The 14790-nt window shown below is 32.3% G+C and overlaps 1 protein-coding gene across 1 annotated transcript; it reads right to left on the bottom strand.

Annotated features, from left to right (window-relative positions):
- Positions 1-225: 225 nt before the first annotated feature.
- LOC133327325 (uncharacterized) lies at positions 226-1074 on the bottom strand. The gene is made up of 2 exons (XM_061535888.1): positions 967-1074; positions 226-360 (listed from the first exon to the last, which is right to left on the bottom strand). The coding sequence occupies exons 1-2, from the start codon at positions 1072-1074 to the stop codon at positions 226-228; spliced, it is 243 nt and encodes an 80-aa protein (XP_061391872.1).
- Positions 1075-14790: the final 13716 nt, after the last annotated feature.

The raw sequence follows: 14790 nt of genomic DNA, 5'->3' as shown, positions 1-14790 counted from the left end.
TGGCTTAATACGTTCTCCTGAAGCATTGGAACAAAACAACAACGTAATACGGTCCTTTGCTACTTTAAAACCACCGGCTGTTTTCTGCGATTTTGCTACATAAGTTCTTCTAGGCATTCTCTTCCAAAAAATGCCGCTTTCATCTAAATTCCAAACTTGGTCTGGAGTATATTCTCCATCTTCAATAATTTTTTTTAGTTTTTCGGGAAATTCTTTAGCAGCCAATTAATCAGCGGATGCAGTTTCTCCCTTAATTTTTATATTGTGGAGAGCGTGTCTTTTTAAAAAACCAGTCATCCAACCAGTACTTGCGGAAAATGCATGTTGTTTTGACTGAGATGATGTATCTGGATCAATTTCCTGGATACGTTTATAGATTCTTAATGCTGTCTGCTTGATAGCAAGTCCGTCTACTGGTATTCTCTTTTGGGATTTGTCTTCTATCCAGATTACCAAAGCTTTTTCCATTTTCTCTTTAACAACATCCCTTGCATACAATGATGACCAGGGATGGTCCGTGTGACGAATTTTTAGGTTTTCGACTGTCAAAAAGGTGTAAACGTCGAAAACGTCATATACCTGTATAAAATGTAAAAAATGTAGTAAACGTCATTTATTTCAATATTATCACCATATACAGTTATTTTCAAGAATATATATTATTCCTTACTAGAACTTATACAAATTTCTAACCTTTTATGAGAAGAAATTTTTGAAATTTTATATGAATTTGAGTAAATCATACGTAATTTCCAAATTTATTAATTGAAATAGCTGTTTTGTCAAAAACCTAATGGTTTTGGGTATGTTTCCGACGTCTCTGACGTATCTATTATACGTCGGAAATGTATGTCATTTACGTCAATGTTTCTGACAGACCATCTCTGATGATGACTTTGCACTTAATTTTGTTCCAGAACATACTGATGCTCTAATTGCAGTTTCATTTTTTTTAATTGTTCTTACAGTAGCTTCATGGATTCCGAAATTATTTCCCACAACCGTTGCGCCTTGTCCCGTTGCAAGTTGATCTAAAATTTTGATTTTGGTATCTAAGCTGATCGCTTTCCTCATTTTTAATGCAGGAGAATTATGTAACATGGGTGTGGCTACCAAAATATATTTTATTAATCAAAAATGCAAAAATCTAAAATTAAATATTTGAAACTAACCTGTTATTGGTCTACCAAAATTATATGAGCTTCTACTTTATTTTACTTGTTAAAAATCAGCAAAAATTAACGATCTTTCAATTATAATTGTCAAATAGGAACTAAATTGCGTGTACAATACATTATGTACATTTTTACTTTTTCCATTTTCTTCAATAAATAAATAGTTCATGTAAAAAAAGTAATTTTGTTTTTTTTTTTTGTATTCGGGTTATTTCAAATTATGTCGTGTAAAAATAGAAATATTTTTTCGTATTTTTTTTTTTGAAAATCAAATTAAATTAATCGAAAATGGTGGATCAAACTTAAGAAAAATTAAATATTTTATTTTCTAGAAGTATTTAAAACAAAAAACATGCTTTAAGTATTAAGGACTTAAAATTATGGCACTCCTTAATTAAATTTGAAATTTCCACAATTTTGTTGAAAACGTGATAAAAATGCTTAAAATACAAAATAAGGAGGGATCCGCTTATATGGGGTACGAAGATTTCACATCCAACGAGAATTAAAAATACTAAAAAGGGCGTCAATTTGGTTGGAAAACGCACAAAAAATTCAAAAAAAAAAAAAACAAAATTGGGAGGTAAACTTATATGGGTGCTACCCCAGATAGTGGACCAAAATTGATCATTTTTGGTAAGAATATGTGCTGCACAACGTGAGCCCAAAAATTACAGCCAATTGGGCTGAAGGTGAGACTACAATCTTTCAAACTTATCATTAGCATGCTATATTATTAATTTTCAATTGTGATGTTTTATAAGTTTTTTTTCATTGCCATTATTTTTAAAATAATGGCAATAACGCTTAAGTTTATGAACGGTCGCAAAATTCTGGATAGAGAACATATTAAGGCGTCGATTGGTGTTATAACCATTAAAATATCTTCGGATACCGCTGGAACTCAAGTCAAATTTATGAGTTTTATGTACGAAATTTTTGATGATTATCTTCTAATTACTAATAATTTTCACTTTCATTATAATCACCAGTTCCATCTCTTTAATGTACCGTCATATACATATTTTGACACATCTCAAGGTTATAAAACATGTTTATTCAGAAAAATATGAAATTTTTTGAAACCGCGACCCATAGTGCTAAAAGAAATTGCTGATGTAAAGCTCGAAGTCCCCTGAGCTTTACATCAGTAATATTTCCTCTCTACATCATCATAACATTTTTTCCTCTCTGCCCGAAATGAAACTTTTGCCAAAATATTGGATTTCTGATCCTTGGTGTGTTCCAGCGATCGGCATTACGTCCGCCATCGAAAAGGAGGACTTTTCTCTAATTACAAAAACAGAAAAAAACAACATACATGTATGCAAAGTTCAAAATGTTTAAAATATTGTACGCTCATTTGTCAGCCATTTGAAAATTTTCGAAATTGGAAATCGAAAATGGGTGTGGTCCCCCTAAGATATTAAACTTCAAAAGGTTCTAACGCTACCAAATATTGGTCCTAGAGCGTCATATCTCTAGTAACTGCTTCATTCTTGATATGTGTCCATTATAATAAATATGCCTATCGGTCGGCAAAAAAAAAAAAAAATATATAAAATGTTCACTTTTAAACCACATGTTTTGACAAAGTTTTACACGTCTGCGGTCAAAAAAGGAGCTTCTATTAACAAAAAACAAAAAGGCGTAACTAACAAAAAATTCAAATTTTTACTTAATTGTTATGACTGTCATTAAACTAAATAACTAAATTTGTTAAAAAAATTATAGTCTATTATTTGTCATATGCAATATCACCCTGTCGGGCATACTTTTTTTGACATGTTTATAGTTTTCATTCAAAACAGTTTTTTTTTGCTTCTCCTACACAATTATGCTTTTGTTAGTTACGACTTTTTGCATTTTAGCTAACGATATGTGGTCGGATATACTAAAAAATTTGGGATAATCTTCGGGAAGATTTGCAAATAAATCCACTAAAATTGAAATAAAGTGTTAGTTGGGTAGGGCATTATGTGATGGGCTTCAATCGACAATCAGCTCAGATATCGGGTTATTAATTTTGAAAGGGCTCTGCCTTATATCATCCGAGTTTCTGTAAATGATGTCGTCAAAAAATAACCCCAAAGAAAGTTACAGCTATACGCAGCAGATGAGGCCTCTTGCCTTCTTCCATAATAATTATTTTATCTCATGATGACACTCAAGTTAAGATTTCAAGGTCAAGTTATATTTATTTATTTTTCAACTTTACCATAGCAGTAATAAAAATAATCTTGTTACTTATCATCACATTATTTTTAATTTGTTAATAACACTGTGATACAAAACAAAACTAAAATTTTTTTCAGGAGTTCTAATGTACCAATTCTGTTTAGTCGGAGTCCCTGGACCACGAATATACCTTTGGTTTTTCTGGGTCACTTCGAAAATTTGTTTTATAACGGTAAATGTAGGAAAAAACGTGGTTCCATAGATTTTCACTTTGAAACGCATATAACTTCTTTCTTTCTAACGGATTTATATTATTCTTTTTTTTCATTCGAAGAGTAGAATTTTATCTTTCAAACAAGATATATATTTGGTAAATCGGTTGAGGATTGGCTGAATTACAGCGGTTGAAATGTGAAAAAATACGCATAAAATGGCAAAATTTATTTTTCTTCGGACTGTACGATGAAATTATGATATCAAGCCATATAAGTTTTATTATATTATGGGGAAGAAAATTAAATTAGCTTTCGAAAATGATAAAAATCAAAAAAAATCGGTTAAAAAATGGATGACTTATACACATTTTTGTATTGATTCTATGCATATTCTCTAAAGGAAATATGGGTCTGTATCGTTTCCTTTTACAAACCGTTATGTTTGTAACAGGCAAAAGGAAATGAGATAGACCCATATTTCCTTTAGAGAATATGCATAGAATCAATACAAAAATGTGTATAAGTCATCCATTTTTTAACCGATTTTTTTGATTTTTATCATTTTCGAAAGCTAATTTAATTTTCTTCCCCGTAATATAATAAAACTTATATGGTTTGATATCATAATTTCATCGTACAGTCCGAAGAAAAATAAATTTTGTAATTTTATGCGTATTTTTTCACATTTCAACCGCTGTAACTCAGTCAATCCTCAACCGATTTACCAAATATATATCTTGTTTGAAAGGAAAAATTGTACTCTTCGAAAGAAAAAAAAAATAATATAAATCCGTTATAAAGTAAATAAGTTATTCAAGTTTCAAATGGAAAGTCCATGAAACCACGATTTTCTCTATATTTACCGTTATAAAATTAATTTTCGAAGTGACCCAGAAAAACCAAAGGTATTTTCGTGATCCAGGGACTCCAACTAAACAGAATTGGTACATTAGAACCCCTGAAAAATTTTCGTGTCGCACAGTGTAATTGTTACTCGAGTAAAAAAAATATACAATAACAAAAAATTCAACTATGATACTGCTAATTTTTTCCCTACAATGAAAGAGCAAATATAAAAAATTACAAAAACATTAAAAAAAAACAACCACAGCATTTGCAAAAGCAACCTCAGCCATCCGTCAAATATAATAATTATAATATCAACTTAAAATTTGTGTTTATTTATCATTGACATTTTTTTTTTTTTTTTAATTTTCAATTTGATGAGTAAGGGTGGAAGGTAAAGCAGGTTACAATGTAATTTTATACATGATTGATTTTAAAATTGAAATCTTGTTGTTACAGTGTTGTTTGTTTCTTGCGCTTTTATTTTTTTATTTATTTCTTTATTTATTTATTTTTTTTTTTTTTTTTTGTATTTGGTCTCGCCCGACCATCCCTCTCATTGGTCACCCACATACATTGACATACATTTCAATCAAGCTAAAAATAATGAGGTTAATACCTTTACTGATTATAAAATAATATAAACAGAAAAAGTAAATCATATATACCAAACTTAATTGTCATTAAATACATTAAATAAAAACTGAAGTCATCGGTGATTGTTCAACTGAAAATCCCCCTGTTTGTCCAACACAAAATACTTTTTGGTCTAGCAATTAAATTCCATTTGCATTGTTCTAATTTAACAATGTAATTAATTATATACTATTGTATTATTTTGTATGAATGGAGAGTACAATGGTGCAGATTTTTAAAATACATCCGTTACTAAAACATTAAAATGTATGAGAAGTGAGTCATTCAAATTATGTTGTACACCTGATGTTTATTGAGCAAAATATCGTAGTAACGAATAAATTTTATTAACGAGATATATTTATGGGAATCATTTCAGATGGATCCGATTATTACTATTATTATTATTTTTTTATACCCTTCACCACACTGTGGTACAGGGTATTATGTCTTTGTGCATATGTTTGTAACAGGCAAAAGGAAACGAGATAGACACAGGGTTCCTTTTGGGAATATGCATAGAATCACTTTTTAAGTCGATTTATGCATGTCCTTCCGACCATGCGTCTGTATGTACATGTTCCGAATTGGATGAAATTTGGCATACGTCACTTATTCGGCCCAGGGACGAACCCTATTGAAATTGGGAAAAAATCGGTTCAGATTTAGATATAGCTCCCGTATATATTTTCGTCCGATTTGAGATAAATGGTGCACCAAAGTCCCTAAATATCTTTCGATTTGCACGAAATTTGCCACAGCGTACGAAATTAAGCCTAGAATGACGCGTGCTAAGCTTCATGAAAATCGGTTCAGATTTGTATATAGCTCCCATATATATTTTCGTCCGATTTAAGGTAAATGGTCCAACAAAGTCCCTAAATATCTTTCGATTTGCACGAAGTTTGGCACAGCGTACTGAATTAAGCCTAGAATGATGTGTGCTAAGTTTCGTGAAAATCGGGTCAGATTTTGATATAGCTCCCATATATATTTTCGTCCGATTTAAGGTAAATGGTGCACCGAAGTCCCTAAATATCTTTGGATTTGCACGAAATTTTGTATAGCGTACTGAACATAGTCTAGAATGATGTGTATTAAGTTTCGTGAAAATCGGTTCCGATTTTAGGTTAATGGTGCATCAGAGTCCCTATATATCATTCGTAATGAACTAAGTATAACCCAGCAACGTACACAGGATTTCATTTCGGGGGGGCCCGGTAGTACAAAATGAAAAAATTCGCTGTTGCAAACATAAATTTACTGTGAAAAAAATTCATTTCGGGTGGGGGCCCGGGCCCCCAGGGCTCCCCCCCCCTGCGTACGTCCCTGGTATAACCTATAAGTTAGATGTAAATGCTGCACCGAATTCCCAGTTGGGTCCGATTGGCACAAAATTTTGCACAACTTATAGAAGGTATTATGAGATAACGTGTGGCAAGTTTTGTTAAAATTAGTTCAGATTTAGATATAGTTCCTATATATAGTTTCGTCAGATTTTAAGTAAAATGTGCATCAAAGACCCAATGTCATATAGTTTATATAACCTAGCACGTGAAAAGTTTTATTGAAATCGGTTCAAATTTGGATAGAGCTACCATATTTTCCCCCGATTTTAACTAAATGATGCACCAAGAACTAAAATGTGGCCGATATTCTGTGACAAGTTTCGATGAAATCGGCTTAGATTTCGATATAGCTTTTATAAAAATGTTCGTCCGATTTGAAGTAAATGGTGCACCAAACTCCTCATGTTTATCAGATGTGTATCCAAATAATCAACGACTATCCTATTGATATATGCTTTAAATGGATTTACATAATTTTGTCCCATTGTAAGAAGCAACTCAATATCTGACCAAATGAAAAATTTAGTATAGGTTGCAGAAACATATGTTTATGGGTCCAATTTCATTTTACTGATCCTTCAAAAATGCGACGTCTGATAAGATTCATCTGTTGAATATACCCAAAGTGGTGAAGGGTATCATATAGTCGGTCCCGTCCGACTTTACTACTTTCCTTACTCGTTCATTATTATTATTTTAAAATATGTTTCTTGAACAAAGCTGTATTTTTATTAAATTTCTTAATAACCTCGCATTTTTTGTCATGAACTTTCGTTCAAAAAAAAAAAAAAAAAAATATATATATATATATATATATAATTGTTTTAGAAGGCGTACAAATTGTATTTAGAACTTTAATGGTACTATTTTTTGTACCATTTCAATATGTTTAATATCAATATAGACACATACAAATCATCTGTAATATCTACCACTGTTTGTTTAAATTAAAACTCTGTCTCACATATGCATACATAGTTATACTAACATTAAAACAAGTCTCTTTATAATCTGCAACATATTGTCACAAACATTCATATGCTAATATGGATGGATTACATTGAAATATTTCATTTTTTTTTTTTTTTTGCAAATATTTTAAAATGCAACTACAAAAAAAAAATAATGTTGTCATTTATAATTGTTTTTATGCAGCCGTTGTAATACGAGAATAGCATAGATGTATTATGTTCAATAAAACGGAAGCTGATGTGCTGAATAGTTGCAAAATGTTGTCAGCATGTTGATTGGATGAATAAGGCGAAGAGGCGAAAATACATATATTTAAATTTATTTAAAATACAACCAATATTCCTGAACTTTATTACTAACAATAAAAAATTTTATTAAAACAGCCGTATCGAAATATAAAGGCTATACAGTTGAACACGATTATAACGAACTCAATGGGACCGGACAATTTAGTTCTTTATAACAAACTAAATTATCCGGTCCTATTGTTATAGTCTTGTAACTTTGCATATATGTATTTGAAGATTTATAGAAGAACAAAATATCGCTCATTTGCTGCAAGACAGGCATAACTCAAACCAGTAAGGAAAGTAGTAAAGTCGGACGGGACCGACTATATGATACCCTTCACCACTATGGGTGTATTAAGCAGGACTATTAACATGAAATTGGATGAAATAAAATATGTGATATTTATCTAAATATGAATCTACCTAGATCTATCCATAAAGTATGTAAATCGACTTCACACAAATATAAATAGGTCATCCGCTGTGCTATGTCTGTACTTCTACAAATCGCAACTACGTAATTCTATGCTCAATTTTGTAAGGTGTGCAAAATTTGATGACAATCTGACTAACATGAGGAGTTTGATGCCCAATTTACTTGAAATCGGGCGAAAATATATATGGAAGCACTGTCCAAATATTAAGCGATTTCAGACAAACTTGTCACAGGTTAGGTTATACTAACTTCAGAACGTTTTGTTCCTATCAGTTTTGTTCCTATCAGTCTATAATAAAAGGGAAGTATATCTAAATATGGACCGATTTTCACGAAACTTGGCAGACATCAATCTAGGCTCAGTTCAGTACGTTATGCCAACCATTTACATTAAATCGGACGAAACTATATATGGGAGGTATATCTAAATCTGAACCAATTTTCTCAAAACTTAGCAGACATTATTCTAGACTTAATTCAGTACGTAAAGCCAAATTTCATGCAAATCGAAGAATATATAGGGACTTTGGTGCACCATTTATATGAAATCGGACGAAACTATATATGGGAGCTATATCTAAATCAGGACCGATTTTCACGAAACTTGGCAGACATCATTCTAGGCTCAATTCAGTACGTTATGCCAAATTTCGTGCGAATCGAAAGATATATAGGGACTTTGGGGCACCATTTTCATGAAATCGTACGAAACTATATATGGGAGCTATATCTAAATCGGGCCGATTTTCACGAAACTTGGCAGACATCACTCTAGGCTCAATTCAGTACGTTATGCCAAATTTCGTGCGAATCGAAAGATATATAGGGACTTTGGGGCACCATTTGCATGAAATCGTACGAAACTATATATGGGAGCTATATCTAAATCGTGACCGATTTTCACGAAACTTGGCAGACATCATTCTAGACCTAAATGATTAGGCTGTACCAAATTTCGTGCAAATCGAAAGATATATAGGGGCCGTTTACATTAAATTCAATTTCATCCAATTCGGATCATAAATGCGACCTGTACTTTGTTTACAATTTGACATGGAGAGACAGACAGACGGACGGACGGGCGGACATGTATAAATCGACTTAGAATGTGATTCTATGCATATTCTCAAAAGGAACCATGTGTCTATCTCGTTTGCTTTTGCCTGTTACAAACATATGCACAAAGACATAATACCCTGTACCACAGTGTGGTGAAGGGTATAAAAACGCGATTTTCGTGTTAATGATGCACGATTGTTCGCTATAATATACCTCATGTTGTGTAAAAAAATCGTATGAATATCTCTTATACACTCTAATTGAGAAGCTGTAGAAGTTCCTCTGTCCATATAAAGTGAATACTTAAAACGCTTTTTCTGCAAAATCGTTTTTTTAGTTATGCCTGTCTTGCAGCAAATGAGCGATATGTTGACAAAATGTTGTTGTTGTATTTACGTCTTGTTGTTTTTGGAATTAAAGAAAAGTCGATCACTGGAACATCCGAAGCTCTAAATTCCAACGCAATTAGAAAGAGTATATAACTGTCTCTGGTACCAACTAGGTATTGACTTTGCTCGAAAATTATTGGCGGAAATAGGAAAATTATATTTGTAAAATCGGATATTTTCAACCAAAACTATTGGGTTGTTCGGAAAGTAAATTCGTTTTTTCCCGTCAGAGGACTTAATTACGTTTTTTCGAAACCAACTTCACACTTAATCCGTATAACCATAAGGCTTGTGTGTGAAAAAGTTCTATTAATTATACGCAGTAGTTTTTGTTTGGTGCCCTTTTAAGGGAACCCCCCCCCCCCCCATTACCGATTTTATTTTTTTCAAGATATTCAATGGGCTGGTAAATCAAGCCAATGCTTGCTAAGTTTTGTCACTTAACACATATATACGTGAAGATTTAAATTAGAAGAAAAATAATTTACAAACAATTTTTGTTATTGTTTTGTTGTTTTTTTTTTTTTTTGTAATTAAAGGATAGTCCTTATTTTTGATGGCGGGCATGATAACTCTTCACCGTAACATCGGAATCCGAAAATTCCAACGGTGTTAGAAGGAGTACGTGTCTGGCTCTCGTATGAACTAGGATTATTGACTTCGCTCCAAAATTAACAAAATGGTGGACCTTTGAAAAAATATTTTTGGAAAATCGCCGAGTTTTTACCAAAACCCAAGTTAAAAAATAAGGAAGATATTCACCGATTGGTTTTATCCTAGTTCATACGATAGCTATACACTCACAGAGAAACATGTAAAAATTTGAAGTCGATTGGGTTATTACTTTTTGAGTTATCGTGCCCGCCATTCGTAAAAAAATGTTTAGAGAAAAACGCGTTTAAAGTTTGAGAAGCCCTTCAGCCGTCACTTGATGCTGACACAATAAATCGGCTATATCTTCAAGAGTTCTTGAGATTTTCATTTGAAATTTTGTAGGGACATTCTTTGATTAATGTAGATTCGAAGTATATCAAAAAAAATTTGACCCCGAGAATGGGGGGTCCCCTTAAGTATGGAGAGCAATAAGCTGCATTTTCGTCATATTTTACGTTTTTACTGCTGTCCAAGCGAGAAAAAATTGACGGATATGTATGGAGAAGGCGTTCGTGCTAAACAGTATGCCAGAATTGGTTTGCAAATTTTCTATCCGGCAATTATAATGTCGAAGATGCACCACGGTCTGAAAGGACGGTTGAGGTTGATGCGATAAAGGCATTCGTGGATGCATATCGGCGAATAACCACACGAGAGATCGGTAAAAAATAATATATATACCTGTATAAAATGTAATAAATGTAGTAAACATCATTTACTTGAATGTTATTACCATATACACCTAAGTCTGTTTTTACACGGTTTGAAAATTTAATATTTAAAAAAAAAAAAATTATTTTTTTTAGACGATTTTATTCCATTTAGCACGATTTGAAATTTTATGTACTTAAATTTTTTTGTCAAATTTAATTTTTGCGAAGTATGTTCATATCACAAAAAAGTATTTATGAAAGAATAAAGTCTGAAACCATCGATAGTATCGATAGTTTGCGAACACTAGCTTAAAGATTTAATTGGATTCCCCTTTAGCGCGCACAAACAATTTTTACTGGTCAAAGCAAATGTGAATAGCACAAATTTAGGGGAACTCCCTTTATGTATAAGATCAATGTCTTTTTTTACACGGCTTCTTCTAGAACCAATCTACCGTGTAAAAACAGACTTAGGTGTATAGTTATTTTCAAGAGTACATATTATTTTCAAATATATCCGACTATTCCTAGAACTAGAAATGATACAAAATTTCAACTTTTTGAAGACGAAAATTTTGAAATTTGATTTGTAGATGTCCTCTTTTGACTACATTCAAATAAACTTTTTTCATAAAAACGATACACGAGGTCGCCGAAATTGGAAAGTTTTTCTAAAGGAATTTGGAAAAAATATTAGTGTTTTCAACTAAGTTCTGTCCGAATTCGAAAAAAAAGTATTGGAAAATTTAAATTTTCTGAGAGAAATCGGTTGGAATTCGGAAGAAAATGTAGACTTTCGAATTCTGATTACAAATTAAGATTTTCTGACAACGTGAAGGAAATGATTTTAGATAATTTTCAAATCTCTATCAGAGAGTTTACTGATAACGGATGTTTGATTGATCAAAAGTTACTAAATTTTTAGTAAAATCAACATTGCATACACATCGGTCAGAAGCTGTTGAACATCGTCAACCACTATCCAGAATATCTTATAAAGGCCATAAATTGTGACGAATCATGGATGTATGACCATGACATTGAATCAAAGACCTCAAAAAGTAGGTCAACGTCGATTAAATGTAAAGGTTTTAATCACTGCTTTCTTTGACTGCAATGGCGTGGTGCATAACAAATTCTTGCCACAAGGCCATACGGTTAATAAGGAAAACTACATTGAAGTTATGAGTTGTTTAGATGATGCAATTCGTCCGAAAATCATAGAATTGTGGAAAGACATGCATTTTGCAGCATGATAACGCAATAGCTCGCACATCGATGCATGTCCTGGACTTTTTAACAAAAAACCTAGCCTAGTGCCAAGTTTGTTGAATAGACTTGGCACCCTCCGACTTTAACCTCTTTCCAAAACTGCAAACACCACCCACATTTACATGAACGCAGCACATGTCACTTTAATTCACTGAATCGAATGACAAACTTTAATCCAATAATTACATTTTTGTATCCTTAATTTCTTGTTAGCTTATTGTTGACACTGTGATTTTTTTCAATTGAATTCAATGGAGCTGTATTGATGGTATGTCCTCATGATTATTGTTGGGTCAGTAACAAACATTAAGCTACAATTTTGGTTCATTACACCAACATGGAAAAAATTGATAAAAACAATCTGAACATCGGGATTATGTTCAGATGATTTTTCACAATTGTTACACCATTATTCAATCTGCATACATTCGTACATTGTTTGTCGTCTGTCAAAAATTGTGCGGATGTTGCCATAACATGTTGTGGATGTTGCCATTACTTGCTGGTGGCTGTTGTTTGCTTTTCCAGCCAGCCAACCAACCAGCCTGCCCAGCCACGTTGTATTGTTGACATTTTTAATAATGCAAAGCGAATTAAAACAGCGGCGGCAGAGCAGCAGCAGCAAAACAATAACGACCAACAATGACAAAGTTAAGGCGTTACGGTGATTAATCAAGCGTTAATATTAATCATTTCATGCTTCGTGTCACATTCATTGTTGTGTTTTTTTTTTTTTTTTTTTTTTTTTTTTGTTTCTTTATTTCTTGTCAACATCTTGATTTTCATTTCGTTTGTCATAATTTCTTAAAACGACAACCAATGCCAATATTGAGAGGGTGGAAAATTTAAAACCCCAAAAAGTAAATAAATAAAACAGTTTTGCCATTGCCATTAATTTTAATACCACAGCTAAGAGCATACAATTTGGTTTATAAACTCTACTCAACTATATTGTGAGTTTGTTTATGTGGCCCAAGAGTTTCTAACGCCACAAAATATTGGTCCTAGACCCAGCTCTAAGTTTACATCGACTAGCTGTATAGTTTATTCAAAAAATATCCAATTTTTAATATATATGGCGTTTTTAAATTGAGAACCGATAAAACAGATAAGTAATCTGTAAAATCTTTTTAACCCTTTAAATGATTTTTAAAATGATTTTTTCGTCGATTTTACATTTGGTTTTCTTGATATTGGGCTTTTATTTTTCAGAAAGAATGTACTGTATTTCCCGAATGCAAGGATATAGCAATGTCAAATGTTGTCCATATCCTATCTAGGATAGTTGCATTAAAACTGTGAACAGAAAATTTTTCTATGATTACGGAAAAAATTCGGGGCTCAAATGGTTAAATTCAAGAAAGTGTTGCCAATGTCGGTGTTCATAAAAATATGAACATGCTCGGCTTGATTCATTTTATTTTATGATCACTTCACATTTATGTATTTCATAAATGATGTTCAAGTGTTTTAATGATAAGTGGCCAATGCAGTCACAAGATCTGTGAGTGTGCGCTGATAATAAAGAATCAATAGTAGTCCACACACAGAGATATTGGTGCGCTCATTTGATGTAAACAAATGAATGCAACCCCCATGTGCACTGTGAGAACTGATAGTTGTTATGTGTTTAAGATAGGCTAAGTTAGATTAGTTTATGTAGTACTTAAATCAGAATATTTCATAAATAAATTAGAGTTGAAACTACAATCAAACAAGAAGGTTGGGTTTCAATATCTCATTTTAACAGTCGGGATTTCTGCATTTTATGAATGATATTCATAAAACTTTATATACTATTTCCTTGTTAGAGACAGATTGAAATCTCAATTTTGGAATGTGTATGTGTATTTAGTGACGTGTTTCTATGGCCCAAAAACTCCTTTTTTTTATTTTTTCATTTTATGTTTTCTTCTTCTTATTTATTTTGTCTTGCCTCGTCCTGCGTCATTGAAACAATAACATACAATGTTAAAGATTCGGTTTTGCTAGTTGTTCGTATCAACACCTGTTTTATATATATTATATTTAGCATTTATATCGAAATAATTTGGAAAATACATATGAGAATTTTGTAACAACAATGTAGAGGTCGGTAAGAGTGTCTGCAATAAAGAAGCAATGGAATGCAAAACTAGTCGCAATCGAGTGAATGGAAAGTCGGTGGTTGTTAGCAACAGAAACAGTAGTCAAATAAACGGTTGCATGACAGCCACCAAGTAAGGCTAGAAGGGGAGGACGACACCAAAACAAATCCCAGCCGAACAATGAATGTTTTTTTTTTTTTTTGAAAACCCTATCAGAAGTTTTCAAACTATATGAAACCTATCCGAGTTGTTCTTTATAATCAAGAATGAGAGAAATTCTATCTGTATGTATGGACATATTAGAGATGCAGTCTGAGGCATTCTATCTATAATATAAGTATCAGAAATTGTCTGAACAAATTCCTGTAAAAGGGATGATAGAAATATACAATATAGAATATATTTTCTCTGAAAACATAAAAAATAATTTCTATCTCAAAAGTTCTTTCAAAGCCCTTCTATCTGCAGGATAAATATCAGGAGTCTACTATTTACAAAAGCCCCAGCTGAGGTCTTTTACCTATGGCAGAACCATCAAAGCGCTTCGGTCCATAGAAGACCTATCTATAGAAGATCTAT

This window comes from Musca vetustissima, unplaced genomic scaffold, assembly GCF_032173495.1.
Source record: "Musca vetustissima isolate MV318-11 ecotype Yass unplaced genomic scaffold, APGP_CSIRO_Mvet_v1 utg31354, whole genome shotgun sequence".
NCBI classification, from domain to species: domain Eukaryota; kingdom Metazoa; phylum Arthropoda; class Insecta; order Diptera; family Muscidae; genus Musca; species Musca vetustissima.
This window is presented reverse-complemented; position numbering and strand designations above follow the sequence as displayed.

Excerpts from the sequence above, each read along its gene's own strand:
- LOC133327325 (XM_061535888.1), bottom strand. The coding sequence starts at position 1,074 with ATGAGGAAAGCGATCAGCTTAGATACCAAAATCAAAATTTTAGATCAA. Across the intron at positions 361-966 it reads TCGGAATCCATGAAGCTACT|GAAATTGATCCAGATACATC; the intron begins GTAAGAACAATT and ends AAACGTATCCAG.